An 18,910-nucleotide genomic window follows, 5' to 3' on the forward strand; every position below is an offset into this window, starting at 1 on the left:
ATTTTAAAACATTCTCACCATCTCAAAAAGAAGCTCATACTCTTTAGCCATCATTCCCTTTAATGCCATCACTTCCCACTCCACAGCCCTAAGCAATCACTAGTTTACTTTCTGTCTCTGTAGATTTCTATATACTGAACTTTCATGTTTCATATGTAAGAAACTATATAATATATGGACTTTCGTGATTGGTTTCTTTTAGTATTTAGCATAATGTTTTCAAAGTTCACCCAAATTATAGCATATATTAGTGCATCCTTTCCTTTTGTGGTTGAATAATGTCCTTTTATGGATGTACCACATTTTGTTTATTCCTTTGTTCATTGATAGATATTTGGGTTGTTTTCCACTTTTAGCGATTATGAACAATTGCTAGTACAAACATTTGTGTACAATTTTTTTGTGTGTGGACTTAAATTTTCAATTCTTTTGGCTGTATACCTAGGAGTAGAATTGCCTGTTCATATGGTAACACTAGGTTTAATCATTTGAGGAACTCCCAGACTGTTTACCAAAGCAGCTGCACCATTTGCAGTCCCACCAGCAGTGTATGAGGGTTTCGATTTCTCCGCATATTTGCCAACACTTGTTATTCTTTCAGTTTTTGTTTCTAGCCATCATAGTGGGTCTGAAATGGTTTCTCATTGAAGATTTGATTTCCATTTCCCTGATGCCTAAAATAGTTGAGCACCTTTTCATGAGCTTAATGGCCATTTGTATATCTTTCTTGGAGGAAGGTCTATTCAGAACTTCTGCCCATTTTTAAGTGCGTTATTTGTCTTTTTATTATTGAGTTATTCCCTTATTTTAAAAAAAACAAATCAATTTTATTGATACATTATTAATAAAGCATAAATCCATTGAAAGTGTATAAATTAATAGTATTCAGTATAATCATAGTTGGGCATTCATCACTTCAATCATTCTTAGGGCACTTTCATTAGTCCAATAATAATAATAAACAAAAAACAAACAAAACCCATCACCTCTCAATCTCTCTATGCTTCCCCTGCCATTTATAGCTGCTATACATTTTCCTTCTCTCTAGTATATTTGCATTTATATTTTGTAAACCACTCTCAGTTCTTCTGGGTATATACCTAGTAATGGTATTAACAGGTCCCATGGCCTATATTCAACTTCCTTAGTAGCTGCCAAACAGTCCTCCACAGTGGCTGTACTATTCTACTTTCTCACCAACAGCAAATAAGTGTTACTATCTATTCACATCCTCTCCAACATTTAGTTTTCCGACTATTTAATAGCTGCCAGTCTCATAGGTATGAAAAGATATCTCATTGTAGTTTTGATTTGCATTTCCCTAATTGCTAGTGATATTGAATATTTTTTTCATGTGCTTCTTCACCATTTGTATTTTTTCTTTGGACCATTGCCTTTTCGAGTCTTTTGCCCTTTTTAAAATCAGGTAGCTTGTCTTTTTATTGTTGAGTTGTATGATCTCTTTGTGTACCATGGATATTAAACCATTATTGGATATGTGATTGTCAAATATTTTCTCCCATTGAGTCAACTGCCTTTTCACCATTTTGAGAAAGTCCTTTGAGGTACGAAAGTATTTAGTTTTGAGGAGGTCCCATTTATCTATTTTTCCTTTTGCTGTTTGTGCTTCAAGTGCAAGGTTTAAGAAACGACTGCCTACCACATGATCTTGAACATGTTTTCCTACATTTTCTTCTAGGAGTTTTATGGTTTTCACTTTTATATTTAGGTCCTTGATCCATTTTGAGTTAACTTTTGTATAAGGTGTGAGATAGAGGTCTTCTTTCTTTCTTTTGGATATGTATATACAGTTCTCCCAGCACCATTTGTTGAAAAGGCTATTCGGGCCAAGCTGGGAGGGCTTGACAGGCTTGTCAAAATTCATTTTACTGTAGATGTGAGGTTCTATATCTGAATTCTGAGTTCTCAATTCAGTTCCATTGGTCAATGTGTCTGTCTTTATGCCAGCACCATGCTGTTTTTACTACTGCTGCAAAGTAATATGCTTTAAAGTCCAGAAGTGAGAATCCTCCAACTTCATTCTTCTTTTTAAAGACATTTTTGGCTATTTAGGGCCTCTTGTCCTTCCAAATAAATTTGATAATTGGTTTTTCCACTTCTGCAAAAGAGGCTGTTGGGATTTTTATTGGGATTGTGTTGAATCAGTAAATCACATTGACGTCCTAATGATATTTAGTGTTCCAATCAGTGAACACAGAATGTCCATCCATTTACTTATGTTTTTGGTTTCTTTTAGGAATGTTTTTTAGTTTTCTGAATACAGGTCCTTTATGTCCTTGGTGAAGTTGATTCCCAAATATTTAGTTGTTTTAGTTTGTTGTGGATTTTTTCAGGAGATTCTAGATATAGGATCATAACATCAGCAAATCATCAAAGTTTTACTTCTACCTTTCCTATTTGGGTGCCTTTTATTTCTTTATCTAGCCTAATTGCTCTAGTTAGAACTTCTAAACCAATATTGAATAACAATGGTGACAGTGGGCATTCTTGTCTTGTTCCTGATCTCCACAGGAAAACTTTCAATCTTTCACCATTGAGTACAGTGCTAGCTGTAAGTTTTTCATATATGCACTTTACCATATTGAGAGAGCTTCCTTTTATTACTACCTTTTGGAGTGTTTTTTTATCAAGAAAGGATGCTGTATTTTGTCAAATGCCTTTTCTGTATCAATTGAGAGGAGTACATGATTTTTCTTCTTCAATTTATCGATATGTTTTATTACACTAATTGATTTTCTTGTGTTGAACCACCATTGTGTACTTGGGATAAAACTCACTTGATTGTGTTGTATAATTCTTTTAATGTGTTTTTGGATTCTGTTTGTGAGTATTTTGTTGAGGGTTTTTGCATCTATATTCATTAGAGATATTGTCTGTAATTTTCTTTTTTCGTAGTGTCTTTATCTGGTTTTGGTATTAGGGTGATGTTGGCTTCATTGAATGAATTTGGTAGTGTTCTTTCCTGTCAATTTTTTGGAAGAACTTGAGCAAGATTGGTATTAGATTGTCTTTGAATCATTGGAAGAATTCACCTATGAAGCCATCTGGTCCCGGGCTTTTCATCTTTGGATGTTTTTTGGTGACTGCTTCAGTCTCTTCACTTGTGATTGGTTTGTTGAAGTCTTCTGTTTCTTCTAGGGTCAGTGTAGGTGGTTTGTTCATTTCTAGAAATTTATCTATCTCCTCTACATTGTTTAGTTTCTTGGCATACAGTTGTTCATAGTATCCTCTTATGATCTCTCTTATTTCTGCACGGTTAGTGTAATTTCTCCCCTCCCATTTCTGATTTTATTTATTTGTGTCTTCTCTTTTTTTGTCAGTCTAGCTAAGGGTTTGTTGATTTTGTTGATTTTCTCAAAGAATCAAATTTTGGTTTTGTTTATTCTATTGTTTTTGTGTTCTCAATTTCATTTATTTCTGCTCTATTCTTTGCTATTTTTTTCCTTCAGTTTGGTTTGGGATTAGTTTACTGTTCTTTTTCTAGCTCCTCCAGGTTTGCAGTTAGATCTTCAATTTTAGCTCTTCCTTCTTTTTAATTTAAGCATTGAAGGCTCTAAATTTCCCTCTCAGCACTGCCTTTGCAGTGTCCCATAGGTTTTGATATGTGTTCTCACTTTCATTCATCTCAAGATATTTGCTGAATTTTCTTGCAATGTCTTCTTTAACCCACTGATTATTTGAGTGTGTTTTTAAATCTCCATTCTTATGGGTTTTCCCTTTTTCCACTCATTATCGATTTTCAGCTTCATTCTATTATGATCAGAGAAAGTGTTTTGTGTAATTTCAATCTTTTAAAATTTGTTGAGACTTGTCTTGTGACCCAACATATGGTCTATCTTGGAGAAGGAGCCATGAGCTCTTGAAAAGAAAGTATACCTCCTGTTTTGTGCTGCAAAGCTTTATAGATGTCTGTTAGGTCTAGTTCCATTTTCATATTATTCACGTTCTCTGTTTCTTTATTTATCCTCCGTCCTGATGTTCTATCCAATATGAGAGTGGTGTATTGAAGTTCCCAACTATTATTGTAGAGATTTCTATTTCTCCCTTCAGTTTTACCAGTGTGTGCCTACTGTACCTTGGAGCACTCAGGTTAGATGGATAAATATATAAGTATAATTATTTCTTCTTGGTGAGGTTCCCTTTTTATTAATACGTAATGACCTTCTCCATCCCTTATAACAGTTTTGCATTAGAAATCTATTTTGTCTGATATTAGTAGCACTACACCAGATCTTTTTTGGTTACTATTTGCATGGAATACCTTTTTCTAACCTTTCAGATTTAACCTAGGTGTGCCCTTATGTCTGAGGTGGGTTTCTTGTAGACAACATATAGACGGCTCATATTTTTTTATCCATTCAATCATTCTATGTCTTTTGGTTGTGTAGTTCAATCCATTAACATTTAATGTTATTACTGTACAGGCATTACTTATTTCATCCATTTTGTCCTTTGACTCTCTGTCTTCTTTCCTTTTAGTTTATCCTACCTAATGATCTTCATTTCTAAACTCTTCTCTAAATCTCTTGCATTTGTTTTTTCCTTTCAGGTTGCAGCATTCCCTTTAGTATCTCTTATAATTCTGGTCTTTTGGTAACATATTGTATCAGTTTGAGTTTGTCTGTGAAGACTTTGAACTCACTGTCATTTTTAAAGGACAGTTTTGCCAGATATAGAATTCTTGTCTGGCAGTTTTTCTCTTTCAATACCTTAAATACATCATACCACTTTCTTCTTGCCTATAATGGTTTCTGTTGAGAGGTCAGCACTTAATCTTACTGATTTTCCCTTGTATGTGATGCTTTGCTTTTCTCTTTATCTTTGATATTTGTCATTTTGAATAGTAGGTGTCTCAGGGTAGATTTGGATTTTTTCTGTTTGAGTCCATTGTCCTCCTTGGATATTGATATTTATGTCTTTCATAAGGGCTGGGAAGATTTTGCTCGTTATTTCCTGAAATATTCTTTCTGCCCCTTTTCCATTCTCTTCTTCTTCTGGGACACCAATAATGTGAATGTTCATGCATTTTGCATTGTCATTTAATTCCCTGAAATTCTGTTCCATTTTTTCCATTCTATTCTCTTTCTGTTCTTCTGTCTTTTCTAGTACAGATATTCTGTCTTCAGAATCACTAATTTTGTATTCAAGCAATTCAAATCTGCTCTTATGTACCTCTAATGTGTTTTTAGTCTCATCCATCATGTCTTTCATTCCTATAAAGTCTATTACTTTTCTTTGTAGGCTTTCAAATTGTTCTTTATACTTACCCAGTGTCTTCTTAATATCCTGTATTTCTTTAGCCATATTTTCTTTAAATTCTTTGAAGTGATTTAGGAGAGTGTGTGATTATCACTGATTGTCTTAAACCCTTCATCTCTTCAGGATATTTGGTTAGTTCCTTTGGCTGGGCAACATATTCCTCTTTCCTAGTATGAAGTGTAATTTTTTGCTGATGTCTAGGCATCTGAGTAGGTGAATTTACTCTGATGGCCAATTTTTCTCTCTTGCCTATTGTTTCCCCTTCCCACCCTCCACAAGACTTCTTTGCTATTTGGTTCAAAATTTTCTAAGTCTTTAAAATTTCCTGGCCTAAGTTATCAGAATCGGGCCAGAGACTCATAATGGGGCATAGATTTTCTCCCAGTACCAGAACAGTTTCTGTCCATGCAGTTCCCAGACGGGTCAGCAGATGGTGCCAGTCAGCACACCTTTCCACATAGTTCAGTTTGGGCTTTCTGTGTTTCTGTGTTGAATCTCCAAAGCAGAGATTCAAAGCAGGCTCTGCTGCCCAAATTCACTGAAGAAAAGCCCCTGACACCCTCTCCCTTTTTCCTTGAAACAGCTGACAGGGAGGAAGATGTGTGTTCCCCTCTTGGTAGGCTTCAGTAAGCCAGGGGTTTTATCCCAGGTTAATATCTTGAGAGTGGGGGAGGATAGCCCTTCCTGGCAGTCAATGGGGCTTGGTAACTCACGTTTGTCCTTCTGACTTCTTTGTCTTTCTGTCCCTCACCCTCCTGGAAGTTGTGTAACAGTGTCCTGGTCTGATGAGCCCCGATGCAGGTCTCTTGAACAGCTTTTGGCTCTTTCTCCATTGTTTTTATGAGAGCATTGAGATCTGCCTCTTAGTCTGTCACCATCTTCCCACAGTCTGTCTTTTCCCTTATCTTTAAAAAAATATAGGACTTGGAGAGGATATTGCTCCTTTTATACTATATTATTCTAATAGTTTTAAAATAATTAATAATAAGGTGAAATGATATTTCTTTAAATGCCCCAGGATCTTTTTCTTCCTTTCTTCCCACCCCTCCTTTTTTTGTTGTTTCAAAAAAGGTCATCCTATTATCAAAAAAGAAAGTCACTGAGCATCCAGACTTGGAGCCACTCATTTATGAATTCCCAGTTTCATTTGGAACCTCAGTAATTCTTGCCAGTCTTCTAAGCTTTCTTTGGATGTCTCTCCAAATACTTCCATCAGGGAACAACCCAAAATTCTTGTCACTTTCCTTGGTGCCATGCACCATGCCACCCCCCAACTTTCATCCAGGGAACTCTTGAAAAGAAAAGTAGAGGCTATCTGATTTGAAGTCTCTTGGTGTACAGTTCTCCTCCCTGCTCCCACTCCAACAAAGTGCCTGCTTCCTTTTCTCCTACCCTCTTCCAGTTTCAGAAGAGGTCATCCTTCCTCTTGTATAGATAATCCCTCTGACTCTTTTATCCTTGCTATCATCAGGTGATTATTTTTAATTTAATTTAAAAAACCTAAAAGATTTTCTTCAAAAATCAGTTGTTAAAAAGAAGAGCCAATGATTCCATGAAGAATAGAATGTTTTACATAAAAACTTACATAGTTTGAAAACTAAGGTTTAAATCTCGGAAACATGGTACCCATATTTATTTAAATAATGAATGAGACATACACAGGAAGTATGAGTGAGAATATAAATAAAGAGCAGAAATAATGTTATCTATCTCCGTGTCTATTTTCCAAAGTCCTTCTTAATTTTTAGCACATAAAGAATTTGTAATATGTTGAAAAAATTCCATTTCCAATATTTTATACTGTCTAAATAAACAAATGACCATTTGTATTATTTATTTATTCCGAAAATAGATATTGGATTATATTTATAAACTGGTACGTTCCTCTGGCTGTATTTGATTGTGTTAAATTCAGAGGTTTCTCTTTTACTTGATTAAATTATGATTAGGGCTTTATTGAGCCACATCAGTAGGACAATGAGTCCCCGCCTCCTTCGTGGGCAGGGACTCACAGAGAAAACTACATGGCAGGGGAGTTAGTTGAAGTTTTTTTTGAGCTGGAGCCCCAGCAGGTAACCTTGCAGGAGAAGAACACAGAGGAATAAAGATGGCTCCACAGACACAGCAGAGGCCTGACAGTCGATAGCTGACCTTGTAGAGAGAAAAGAGCAGCTGAGCCTGGAGAGGAACAAGCCCCAGGAAAGAGACGAGACTTATCTCTGCCTACAGCTGATATTGGAAGAAGCTGGGATCATGGATCTTTAAGAGGAAGAGGAAACCTAAACCCTCGCAGACGTCGGCAGCCATCTTGCTCCAACATGTGGTAATAAACTTTGGTGAGGGAAGTAACTTATGCTTTATGGCCTGGTAACTATAAGATTCTACCCCAAATAAATACCCTTGTATAAAAGCCCAACAGATTTCTGGTATTTTGCATCAGCACTACTTTGGCTGACTAATACACCATTGATTATCTTTTTTGTTATTTATTTTATATTAAGGTATGGATGTATATTACATGATTGCAATGAACAAGAAAGGGGGAGAAAAAAACTCAGCTAGATAAATTTTATTTTACTTTTGATTCCTGCCTCAAGTCATTCTTGTTCTTTAAATGTTGGGACTTAGATCATGTACATTTTCTGACACTTTGCAAAGTTCAAATAAATGTCAATAGAGTGAATGACTAAAATTACAGCTGTAAAAACCCAAATCTTTATCGCCTCTGTATACATTTAGTATCTTCCTCTTGTACTGATCATATACCTCACCAAATGTTTCCTAACACAAACTTCTGTCTTGTAATATTGACTTATAATTTAGTACTTCTTTTTGAAAGAGAATGAGTGCTAAATAATGACAATACCTGATCAAAGAGCATTGTACTTTGACTATTTATTTGATTTTTGCCCTTATATCAGAGAGCCTTCTGTGACTGAATCGATACTGGAGCAGGAGCAAGACCAGCCATGGTTGAGGTTACACTCCAACTGGGAGAGCCTCAATGGGACCACTTTGCATGAACTGCTAGTAAAAGGGTAAGAAACCTTCCACAAGAGCTGTGCAGAGTCATGTTGTGAAGCAAGAGTTTATCAGCAGGACCTTTCTTCCATTTCTAAATTAATCCAAATTTGCCACATCAGTAAAGAGCTATTGGTCTTTACATTTCAGCATTGTAGATTTTATTTCTTCTTTCCAGACATAGATTTTTTTAATCTTAGCTATTTGTGTTTTTTAATGATACTTACAGAAATCCTATTTGAAAATGCATTCTCATGGCTGCATTTCCTGCATGTGCTACAAGGAGCTAGTTAACAGAGGGACTTGGAGTTGTGATAATTGATAATACTTGGGTCTGAGAGAAGAATAGAAGACACAAAATGAAATAATTAAGTATCCTTGAAAGTACACTAAAAATCATAGCATCTTCAACAGGGTTGCCTCCCTTGCCTGAGGCAAGAATTGGGAGATGGGCTGCAGGAGGAAAATAAGCTGAGGGAGTTAACACTAATTAAGTGCTTATTACATTGCAGGCACATAGCCAGGTAGTTTTGTATATATTAACTCATTCTATCCTCACAACAGACCCATGAACTGGGGACTATTCTCCTATTTTTACAGACAATGGAAACTAAGATTTAGAATTTTTAAATAACTTGCTTAAAGCTTACAGCCCATAGATGGTCAGTGGCAATCTCTGAATTCAAAACAAGTTGATCTGGCTCCAGAGCATTTAATAAATGCTAGAGAAACTCTTCTCAGGCATTCCAAAGGAGAAAAGTTAATGTGGGTCATTTCTCTTTGGAATGTCTTAAATATTTCCCACTAGATCACACTCTTATTGTCTCTTCAGCCAAATTTCTGAATATTTGTCAACTGAACAACTTCCTCAAAAACAATGGCCTGAGTCTTTCAACAGATTGATTTGTTTCCCTAAAATAGGAATACAAGAAAAGCCATTTCTGGTCAAATAAAGACAAAAAGACAGACAGGCAGGCAGGTAGACAGCCAGATGTATCAGATAGAGAGCTAGAGAGATAGATAGATAGATAGATAGATAGATAGATAGATAGATAGATAGATAATCTAAATCAGGGGTTGGTAGACCTGCTTCTAGTTTTAGTTCTGACTAAATGGGTGATTTTTTTTTTTAAAGATTTATTTATTTATTTCCCCTCCCCCCAACCCCCGCTGTCTGTTCTCTGTGTCTATTTGCTGCGTCTTCTTTGTCCACTTCTGTTGTTGTCAGTGGCACGGGAATCTCTGTTTCTTTTTGTTGCGTCATCTTGTTGTGTCAGCTCTCCATGTGAGCGGCACCATTCCTGGACAGGCTGCGCTTTCTTTCATGCTGGGCAGCTCTCCTTATGGGGCGCACTCCTTGTGTGTGGGGCTCCCCTACGCAGGGGACACCCCTGTGTGGCACGGCACTCCTTGCGCTCATCAGCACTGCGCATGGGCCAGCCCCACATGGGTCAAGTATGCCTGGGGTTTGAACCGCGGACCTCCCATGTGGTAGACGGACACCCTAACCACTGACCCAAGTCTGCTTCCATAGATGGGGATCTTAAGTATCATTTTAGACCACAGTTTCATATAAAAAAAAGAAAAAAAAGAAGGAGGTTGGGATAGATAATCTTTGATGTCTTTTCCTATTCCTAAAAGCTATGATCTGAACTTTGACAAATAACAACTAATTCTTGATATAGCCTCTGTGCTGGTTCATTGCTAGGCTATAAGGGGGTGTAGAAGTGAATGCTGCTCTCAGGGAACATCTATTTTTTGAGTGGAGAGACAGACTTTAAACTAGTAAACAATAAAAGCTCCAGGTATAAAGAAGTGCCACAAGAAAATAAATGATAATGGGATGAAGAGTAAGGAGTAGATAAAACGTTAGATGTGGAAAGGTCAAAAACAAATGTGCTCTTTCTATATGGTATAATTTATTGTATACAAATAATTATGTATGTATCCATGAAAATTTAGCAAGTAATGAAAGCACAATAAAACTTCAAAAGGTAATGTGGAAATGAGCTATTTAGTGATGACATTTTTTTCTGAGAGATCTAGGATTAGATTAGATCAGAAAAAGCACATTACAATATTTGAAAGTACAAAATTGCTCTTTCTCTTTAAATCATGAACAGATGTTTCTTGGTTGGAAGAGAATTTAGAGATTAAAATTAACCTACCCCAAACTTATTTCTCTTGTACAGCCAGTATGATAGATGCTTAACCATGGTCCATTACCTTGCCTTCAAAGGTCAACTCTAATTATTAGAATGTTCTTCCTTTCCTGAACACACAGTTCCTGTCATTTCTATCTACTGATTCTGCTCCTGCCACCCAGAGTTACATGGAATACATTTAATCCCCTCTTCGTCCTGTCAGCTTCTCATACTTTCAAAATTTAACCTGGCAGCTATGGCAAGATTCTTTTCCAGCCTAAATTTTCAGGTCCATTACCTGTTCTTTAAATTTCTAAGTAATATTTTACTCCTCTCAGACTACTTCTCTGCATTCTTTGACCCAGAAGCATAAATATCTGACATCCTCCCTCCTTACCATAGATTCTGAGAACCAGCCCAATCCTCACCTCCCACCCCTTTTCCCACGTTCAGAATAATGGTTTGAGTCACCTTTCTGGATGTACCACTAGCCAAGATGATGCTGAAAAATGGCTTGCAATAGTTTCTTTCCTTACAGATGTGAAACTGTATTATGGTATTAAATAAACTAGGGGAAAAAAAAAAAACAACCAAAACACTCTGTATATCCCCCTTCAAGACATCAGATCATACCCTAGCTTTGAGAATTCCTGCACTAAGATATATCTTTGCTCAGAGAATATGACCTCTAGTAACAGTCAGTCATCTCTCTGCTGCCTTCATTCATGAAATGTTTGAAGTGAATAGTACAATATATAACTTAATATTCTGCCATTTTATGTTTCCAAATCTAGGCAGTCCTGTCAGAGCAGAAGTAAGATTTCTCTTCTGTGTACTAAACAAGGTGAGAGGATTAGTTGTATTTCAATGGAATATAAACTTTCCTTAATGGATTGGCTCTGGGGAAAATGATCAATTGTTTGTGCCAGCAAAAAGCCAAGCATCTAGCTGGGCTTGCCGGTGAATCATTAATGTTTTTTCTGCTTCCTGGTAGACTGTGGGCGCCGCCCCGCTGTCCGAATGAGCAAGAGGATCCTTGGTGGTCGGACAAGCCGCCCTGGGAGGTGGCCGTGGCAGTGTTCCCTGCAGACCGAGCCCGGTGGACATATTTGTGGCTGTGTTCTCATTGCCAAAAAGTGGGTTCTGACTGTCGCCCACTGCTTTGAGGGGTAAGCTGTGGTTTTGCATTGCCTGAATGTGATCATTTGGTCACTTGGGAATTCTCAGTGGTGGAGAAGCCATAGTTGATCTAGTTTCCAGGCTTTTATCTGCCCAGATTGTTCCACCCATGGTGTTGTCATAATATATATGCTGCTCATTTATTGACAATGGATGTATATTGCTAATGATTTACATCCTAGGGAGGGAGGAAGAGGAAGAACAGAAGGTTAACTCTCCAGCCAGTTAAGCCTCTTTTCTGGTGCTCTTAAATATATCAAACACTTAAGAATTTAAGCAGACATAACTTACTCAGATACTATATGAGGTTAGGATGCTGGAGGAACTAGTGAGTAGTTGAGAAGCAGAGAAAAAGGAACAGTATGCCTAAGAGGAGCATAAGTATGAGGCAAAGAGGAAAACTTCCACAAATTGACGAAAGTCACTGCAGAAGGTCTCCATCTGTTCCAGCTCTCTATTGCTGTGTAACTCAGGAGCATAGAAAAACATTTATTATGCTCACAGATTCTGAGGGTCAAATATCTGGACACAACACAGCAGGCACAGTTCATTTCCACTACACAGTGTCTGGAACCTCAGCTGGAAAATAAGTTTCAAAGCCAGGGGCTGTAATCATCTGATATCTGGCAGTCGCTGCTGCCTTTTGGCTGGGGCCTCAGTTCCTTGCCATACTGGTCCCACAGCATGCTAACATTCGCCCCCTCAGAGAGAGCTTGCCATTAAGAGAACCAGGAAAAAGTGGTGTCACTTTTTTGATGTATCTTCCAAGGAAACTTAACATTGCTTCTTCTATGGTTTGGTCAGAGCAGACACAAGTCCCACCCAGATTTAAAGGAAAGGAACAGACACCTCCCCACTCAACGGGAGGAGAGTCAAAAGAGTTGAGGATGTGTTTTTAAAACCACTGTATCATCCATTTTATTCTATTTATTCTTAATAAATTTACTTTATATGAAAGTACTATTATATAATTGTAAAAATGTACAACAAAAATATCTCACAGGTTTATCATCTAAATAGATTGTTTTCATTTGTCTGGGTTAATTACTAGGAAAAATGCAATTTTTTTTTCCTGTTTACCTATTGTTATTTTTTCTCAGCTTTACCACTTACTGATTGTGTGACGGTGAGTCAATTTATTAACTTCTTTGGGCCTCAATTCCCTCATCTGTGGAATTAGGGAAATAACAGTTCCTACCTCAAAGTGTTGGTGTGGGCATTAAGTGAGATAGTCTAAGGAAAGTCTTAAGAACAATACCTAGCATCAGTAAGTCCCCAATAAAGGTAAATTCTTGTTTTAGAAAGATTATTGCTAAAAACATTCATTGTGCATTTCCCTTAACATTAGAGCATGAGGGTTTTTGTATTTTTCTAGCACTGTATTTATCTCCTCTCCCACTGTCTCTCCTTTACTTCCTCATCACCTTCAAGGTAATCCAGTTACAGCCTGGTGGATATTCCTCCACAGCTATTAACACACATGTTTGTCATGGGGTGTCATTATTTATGCTTACAATTTAGAATCACACTATCTACTTTCCTTTGTAAATTGTTTTCCTCATTTTGCAATATATCATGGTCATCCTTCCAGGCCAATTGATACAGGTCTAACTTACTCATTTTCAAAGCTAAATGATATTCCATAGCATAGATTTATCTTTACTTACTCAATTGATCCCCAGTTGATGGACATACAGGTTAGTTCCAGTTTGCTGCTATTTTAACAATGCTGTAATAAATCTCCTTGTACAAAGATACTCTCTTACTGTTACTCTTGTTTCTATAGAATAAAGTCCCAGCACGTCCTATATGATAGGCTCTAAGCTCCATATGGAGAGAGAGAGATGGATACACATCTCCTTCTTCAAGGAGCTAACTAATCCGGTGATGAGATAAGCATTTAAACAAATAATTAGAATACAATGTGATAAGTCATCATAAAATGGACTTACGTATATCCAGTTATTTTATTGCTCTTGTGGGGAAAATAAATATAAAAAATCAAACCAATACCTTCTCTGAGAATTTCTAGTGTGCAACTCAGAGTTATTGGAAGAATCTTCTTAGTATGTAAAGAAATACACTGCAATGTTATTCCTTCGGATGGGGCCAGGCATTTCCAGATGTATTTTCTATGTCTTTCTTTAAAAAAAAAAAGTGTATTTTTTATTTATTTCTCCCCCCCTCCCTCCATTGTCTGCTCTCTATGTCCATTTGCCGTGTTCTTCTGTGTCTGCTTGTATTCTCAATAGGTGACTCTGGGAACCCATCCTGGGACCAGAGTGGGAGAGAGGTGATCATTCTCTTGCTCTACCTCAGCTTGCTAGTTCTCTGTTTCTTCTATTGTTTCTTCTGTGTCTCTCTTTTGTTGCATCATCTTGCTGTGTCAGCTCTCCATGTGGGTGGCTCCACTCCTGGGTGGTCTGCCCTCCTGCATGGGGCTGCACTCCTTGCACAGAGGCCACTCCTTGCACAGGGGGAACTCTGTGCATGGTGAAAATCCTTGTGCATAGCAACAATCCTTGTGCATGCAGCACTCCACATGGGCCAGCTCGCCACATGGGCCAGGAGGCCCTGGGTATCGAACCCTGGGCCTCCTATGTGGTAGGCAGAAGCTCTGTCTGTTGAGCCATACCTGCTTCTCTCCATGTCTTTCTTATAAGCCTTTGAGAAGCAAAAGACTTTACTAGCATGACTACATCAAAATATGACTACCTAAGTGAATCCAATAGTTCTTTAATGGAACAATAGTCTTTATGTACTAGTTAATCCAGTTTCATATGCTGCTTTGTCATTTCCATATATGATGTTCAAGATTTTGCTTTCACTGACAGATCTAAGGAGAAACCTTGCACTAGAGAATAAATATGTGTCCATGATTATGAAAAAGAATATGATATCAAAGCTCTTGGTGAAATTTCATGGAACACTATGTGGACCTATAAAGAGGAGTTGGCCCATCCATAAGAAGTTAGAAATTGCCCAGGTTCAAACAAGCCTCTGCTTGAATATGTCTTAATAACCCCAATTCTATTTTCTAATCTCCCCAGTGGCCCTGCAAGTTTTGAGTAACTACTAATTGTAAGCCTTATTCCTTGCTGGAGTCCTCAATTGCTGCAATTAATGGGATTTACTTCATATCCTGATCCTGCACTTTGGCAAAGACCAGCATGACCCAGTTGTAGGTCTTCTGAAGCTTGTCTCTTTTAATTGTATTGGTGGAAAAAGACATGTTTGTTTTGCTTTTCCATAGAGAAGTATTTAAAAATCTTAAATGAAAATTAAAAACAGAACATGAGCTACTAAGTTGACTAGATCATGTCCCACATGCCCTAAAAGCAATTCAACTTCAGAAGTTCTAAGCAAGAAAGACCTAAACTTTCAGGGATAATTTAACAATCAATTTTTCTGCCTTCTTCCATGCCTGAAAGACTTAAAGAAGAACTTCCTAGCCTGTCACATAACTAGTAATTGTCAAAAGCATCTAATTCTTCTCTAAGAAACCTGCATGAAAAACTACCATCCCACCATGTGAGTAGAACATTTAACCCTAGCAAGTAATCCACGTCTTGATTTCTACCACACCAGCTCTTCGACTCCACCAAGACTTTTGCTTGCTTGTCTGTACTTCACCCTATTATCTCAGCCCATCAGTCAGCTTCTCATCTCCTTTCCTTCCCTAGCCTACTTAGTTTCCTGTGCTCATCACTTCAGTTTCCTCACTAGTAAATTTGACTTCTTCATCCTTAGATCTTTCTATCATGCTCCAACTGAGTCCGTGTAAATACCACATTTTCTAATGATATATCAGTGATCTCTAGAACTAGGGAGAACAGTTCCCCAAAGAATACAGATAGGTGCCACACCTGACAATGAGTATCTGTGGACCCTTAATTTTACTTAATCGTTCTACCCATCTCTGGACAGCTCCCTCTTTCATTGTCCATAGAATGAAGTCATTGTGCCTGCCCTTCTGCCCCTGATCTGAGTCTTTTTTTTTTTTTTTACTTTTTAAATCTCTCCCCTGCCCCCATTGTCTGCTCTCTGTCTATTCTCTGTGTGTTCTTCTGTGTCCATTTGCACCCTCGGCAGTACTGGGAAACTGCATCTCTTTTTTGTTGCATCATCTTGCTGCGTCAGCTTTCTATGTGTGCAGTGCCACTGCTGGACAGGTTGAGTTTTTTTTGCACGGAGCAGCTCTTTGCAGGGTGCACTTCTTGTGCATGGGGCACCCACACACAGGGGCACCCCTGCGTGGCACGGCACTCCTTGCACACTCAGCACTGCATGTGGGACAGCTCACCACCTGGGTCAGGAGGCTCTGGATTTGAACCCTGGACCTCCCATGTGGTAGGTGGATGCTCTATCAGTTGAGGTACGTCCGCTTCTTTTAATACTCTTAGAAATGGAAGTGAGAGATTTGGTTTGACTTTTTTACAATAACCTCTTTTTCTTCTAGTTGATTACCAACTATGACAGTCATGTACAATTTATTGTTCAATTTCAACTACTTGAGGGATTCGATCCATTCCCTTTAGTAACAATGTCCACTAAAACAGAAATTCTCCTTTTTGGGATCCATACCTCCCCTTAAACGCTGTTTATGAGAATCATTGGGGAGTGGTCAAGCATGTTTTTAAAAGCTCCAAGTGACTCTAACCTGACCCAATGCTTCCCACTGCCCTCTCCCTACAGAGGTATTATCTGTCATTCCTTCCCTCTCCAGTGGAGAATGTCTGGTCTAGGATGTAGATTGAAGTGGCCTAAACTATGTATCTATCTAGGTTCTTTCCTCTCGGTGCTTTTTTCTTAAACTTTCTAGTTATTTACTCATTTCTTCCAGTCTTAACTACCTAACCGTGCCATGCACCATGCACCTGAACCTGCACAACTAACCATTGTGGAGAATATCAGACACACAACGGCTAACTGAACTAATTTCAAATGTATGATATGAATCTCCAATGAGTGTCTAACACTGTGGGACACTACTACCATATATGCACAAAGGTCACCTTTTTACCCTCAAAGACAACTATTTGCTATTTTTCCCACTCCTCAAATCTCCAAACCCATCACTGACCTTACTTCATACTTTTTGGAGAAAATAGATGCTATCAGATCTTGCACCTAATCTCACCACTTTTCCAAGAAATTACCTGCTTCTATGGCTGCTTTCTCTACCTCCCTTCAAGTTATGGTGGAAGATGTATCTCTGCTTCTATTTGAGGCCAATCACATCCCCTCTCACTCTGCAAATACTTTACTCATAAAATTACTGTTTCGATTTTTTGTGGAATAATCATTCCCTTCAGCAAACATATCTTAATATCACTAACCTTAAACCCTCTTCTCTTGAATTTATATTCCCTCTCCAGTTATTGCCTCATTTCATCTACCATTCACAGTAAAACTCTTAAAAAGGGTTTCCACTTCCCCACTTGCCATTTCCTCCTCACCCCACTCAGGTTGGGGTCTCATCAAGGTCAGTACAGAAATGGTGCTTATCAAAGTTTCTAATGACTTCCATTTTGCCAAATCCAAAGGTAGATTCAGTCCAATGGTTTTTAACTCTAATACAAGATCCAAAGGTGTTTTTTTTGTTTTTTTTTTAACTCCCTGGAACCCTTCCCAGTATTTGATCTCTGTTTCTTCTTGAAGTACTTCTAAAGTAACAAAAAAAAATCAATTTGTTTTTTCTTACTTTACTGACCTACCTTTTTTTCTTTTTCCAGATTCTCATCAAATATTCATCAAATATTTCAGTGCTTCAGGGCCCAATCCTTGGCCTTCTTATACATCTACACTGTCTCATCTAGTCACGCTATTTTAAATATTATTTGTTCATTAACATCAAATTTATATATCTCCAGCCCAATCCAGATTTTCCCTCATCCACAACACTATCCCAGTAGCTTCAAATTTATATATCTAACTGTTTAGATGCATGCCCATTTGCTTATATACTAAACATCCTGCTTTACATGGCTAAAACAAAGCTTTTGATTCCTGATCTCCTGACTGATAAAATAATCATATACTTCAAAAGTGTTCCCCATCTGAGTAAAAGTCATTATTATCCATTAGTTTACTAATACCCCAAACCTAGAAGTCATCTTAATTCCTTTCCCATTCACTCCATCATCCAAAATCTAGCTTGAACACAACCATGCCTCAACATCTTCATTGCTATAATTCTAGTCCAAGACATGATTTTTGGTCTGGACTATGCTAACAGTTTATTTAGTCTTTTTGGTTACTCTTCCCTTATTGTCTATTATCTAATTTTCTAAAATGTAAATCAGACCAGTCATTCCCTTGCTTAAAACCCTACAAAGCCTTCCCATTGTAACAAAAAGAAAATCTATGTTTCTTATCATGGCCTTTAAGACCTAGCCCCTGCCTTTTTTGACTATACCTCCTTCTAGTCTCCCCATCACTCAGTGGCTTCCAACCATATCACCTTCTTTCTGCTACTGAAATAATACTCCAAGCTCAATCCTGCCCCAGGAACTTTGTATTTGCTGTTTCTCCAGCTTGGAGCAATCCTATATAGTCACAAAGCTTTCTCCTTCCCATGAATTTAAATGTCACTTTCTCAAAGGCTTTCCCGACCCATCCTAGCTAATGTGATCACCCTCACCCCAGTCACCTCTTTATCATTTTACCCTATATTTTCACTTCTAAGTGCCTGAGACTATCTTATTCATTTCTATATACTTTTCGACTATATAGCCTAGTAGAATGAAAGATCTCTGAGGGCATGAAGTCTGTCTGCCTTCCCTGCCCTTATGTTTTTAGGTCTTTGAGCATGGCATATAGCAGCCACTCAATAAGTACTTGTGAACTGTTAACCAGCCCTTCCTTGGTGTTTCTTAGTAATCATCTGTAGTTCTTTCAATACCTAGAGCTATAATTTGTCTGGAAGTTCAAATGCTAACTCATCTGCAGAAGGTCAGTGATCTCTCACTGGCTCTTCCCATGTCTTTGGCCTCACATCAATTTAATATTTCAGTAAATTAATTTAATATTTCAGTATATTAAGCGTCTGTATATTTTCATCACAAAGAAGATGAATATTCTGGATATTGTGTGAAGATCATTCTCTTTGAGTGGGGAAATTGGAAGTAAAGGCAGCTCCAAAGAATTTTGCTGTATCTTAGTTATCTGCCATTAAATGTTCTGTCACAGACAACGATTTCCTTTTTTCTTATTTTCTTGCACATTATTTCAATGGGAAGCCATTTTTACTATCCTTGCTTTTTTTTTTTTTTTTAAACAAGCCC

At 37.7% G+C, this 18,910-nt stretch overlaps 1 protein-coding gene across 2 annotated transcripts in view; it reads left to right on the plus strand.

Moving 5' to 3' along the window:
- The window catches only part of CORIN (corin, serine peptidase), a 291,946-nt gene that overhangs the window by 261,817 nt on the left and 11,219 nt on the right, over positions 1-18,910 (plus strand). For both annotated transcript variants that reach the window (XM_004469755.5, XM_004469756.5), the window contains 3 exons: positions 8,202-8,318; positions 11,240-11,289; positions 11,440-11,614. In XM_004469755.5, the coding sequence (XP_004469812.2) occupies positions 8,202-8,318; positions 11,240-11,289; positions 11,440-11,614 (342 nt within the window). The remainder of the gene's footprint in view (positions 1-8,201; positions 8,319-11,239; positions 11,290-11,439; positions 11,615-18,910) is intronic.

This window comes from Dasypus novemcinctus, chromosome 1 (genome assembly GCF_030445035.2).
Source record: "Dasypus novemcinctus isolate mDasNov1 chromosome 1, mDasNov1.1.hap2, whole genome shotgun sequence".
NCBI classification, from domain to species: domain Eukaryota; kingdom Metazoa; phylum Chordata; class Mammalia; order Cingulata; family Dasypodidae; genus Dasypus; species Dasypus novemcinctus.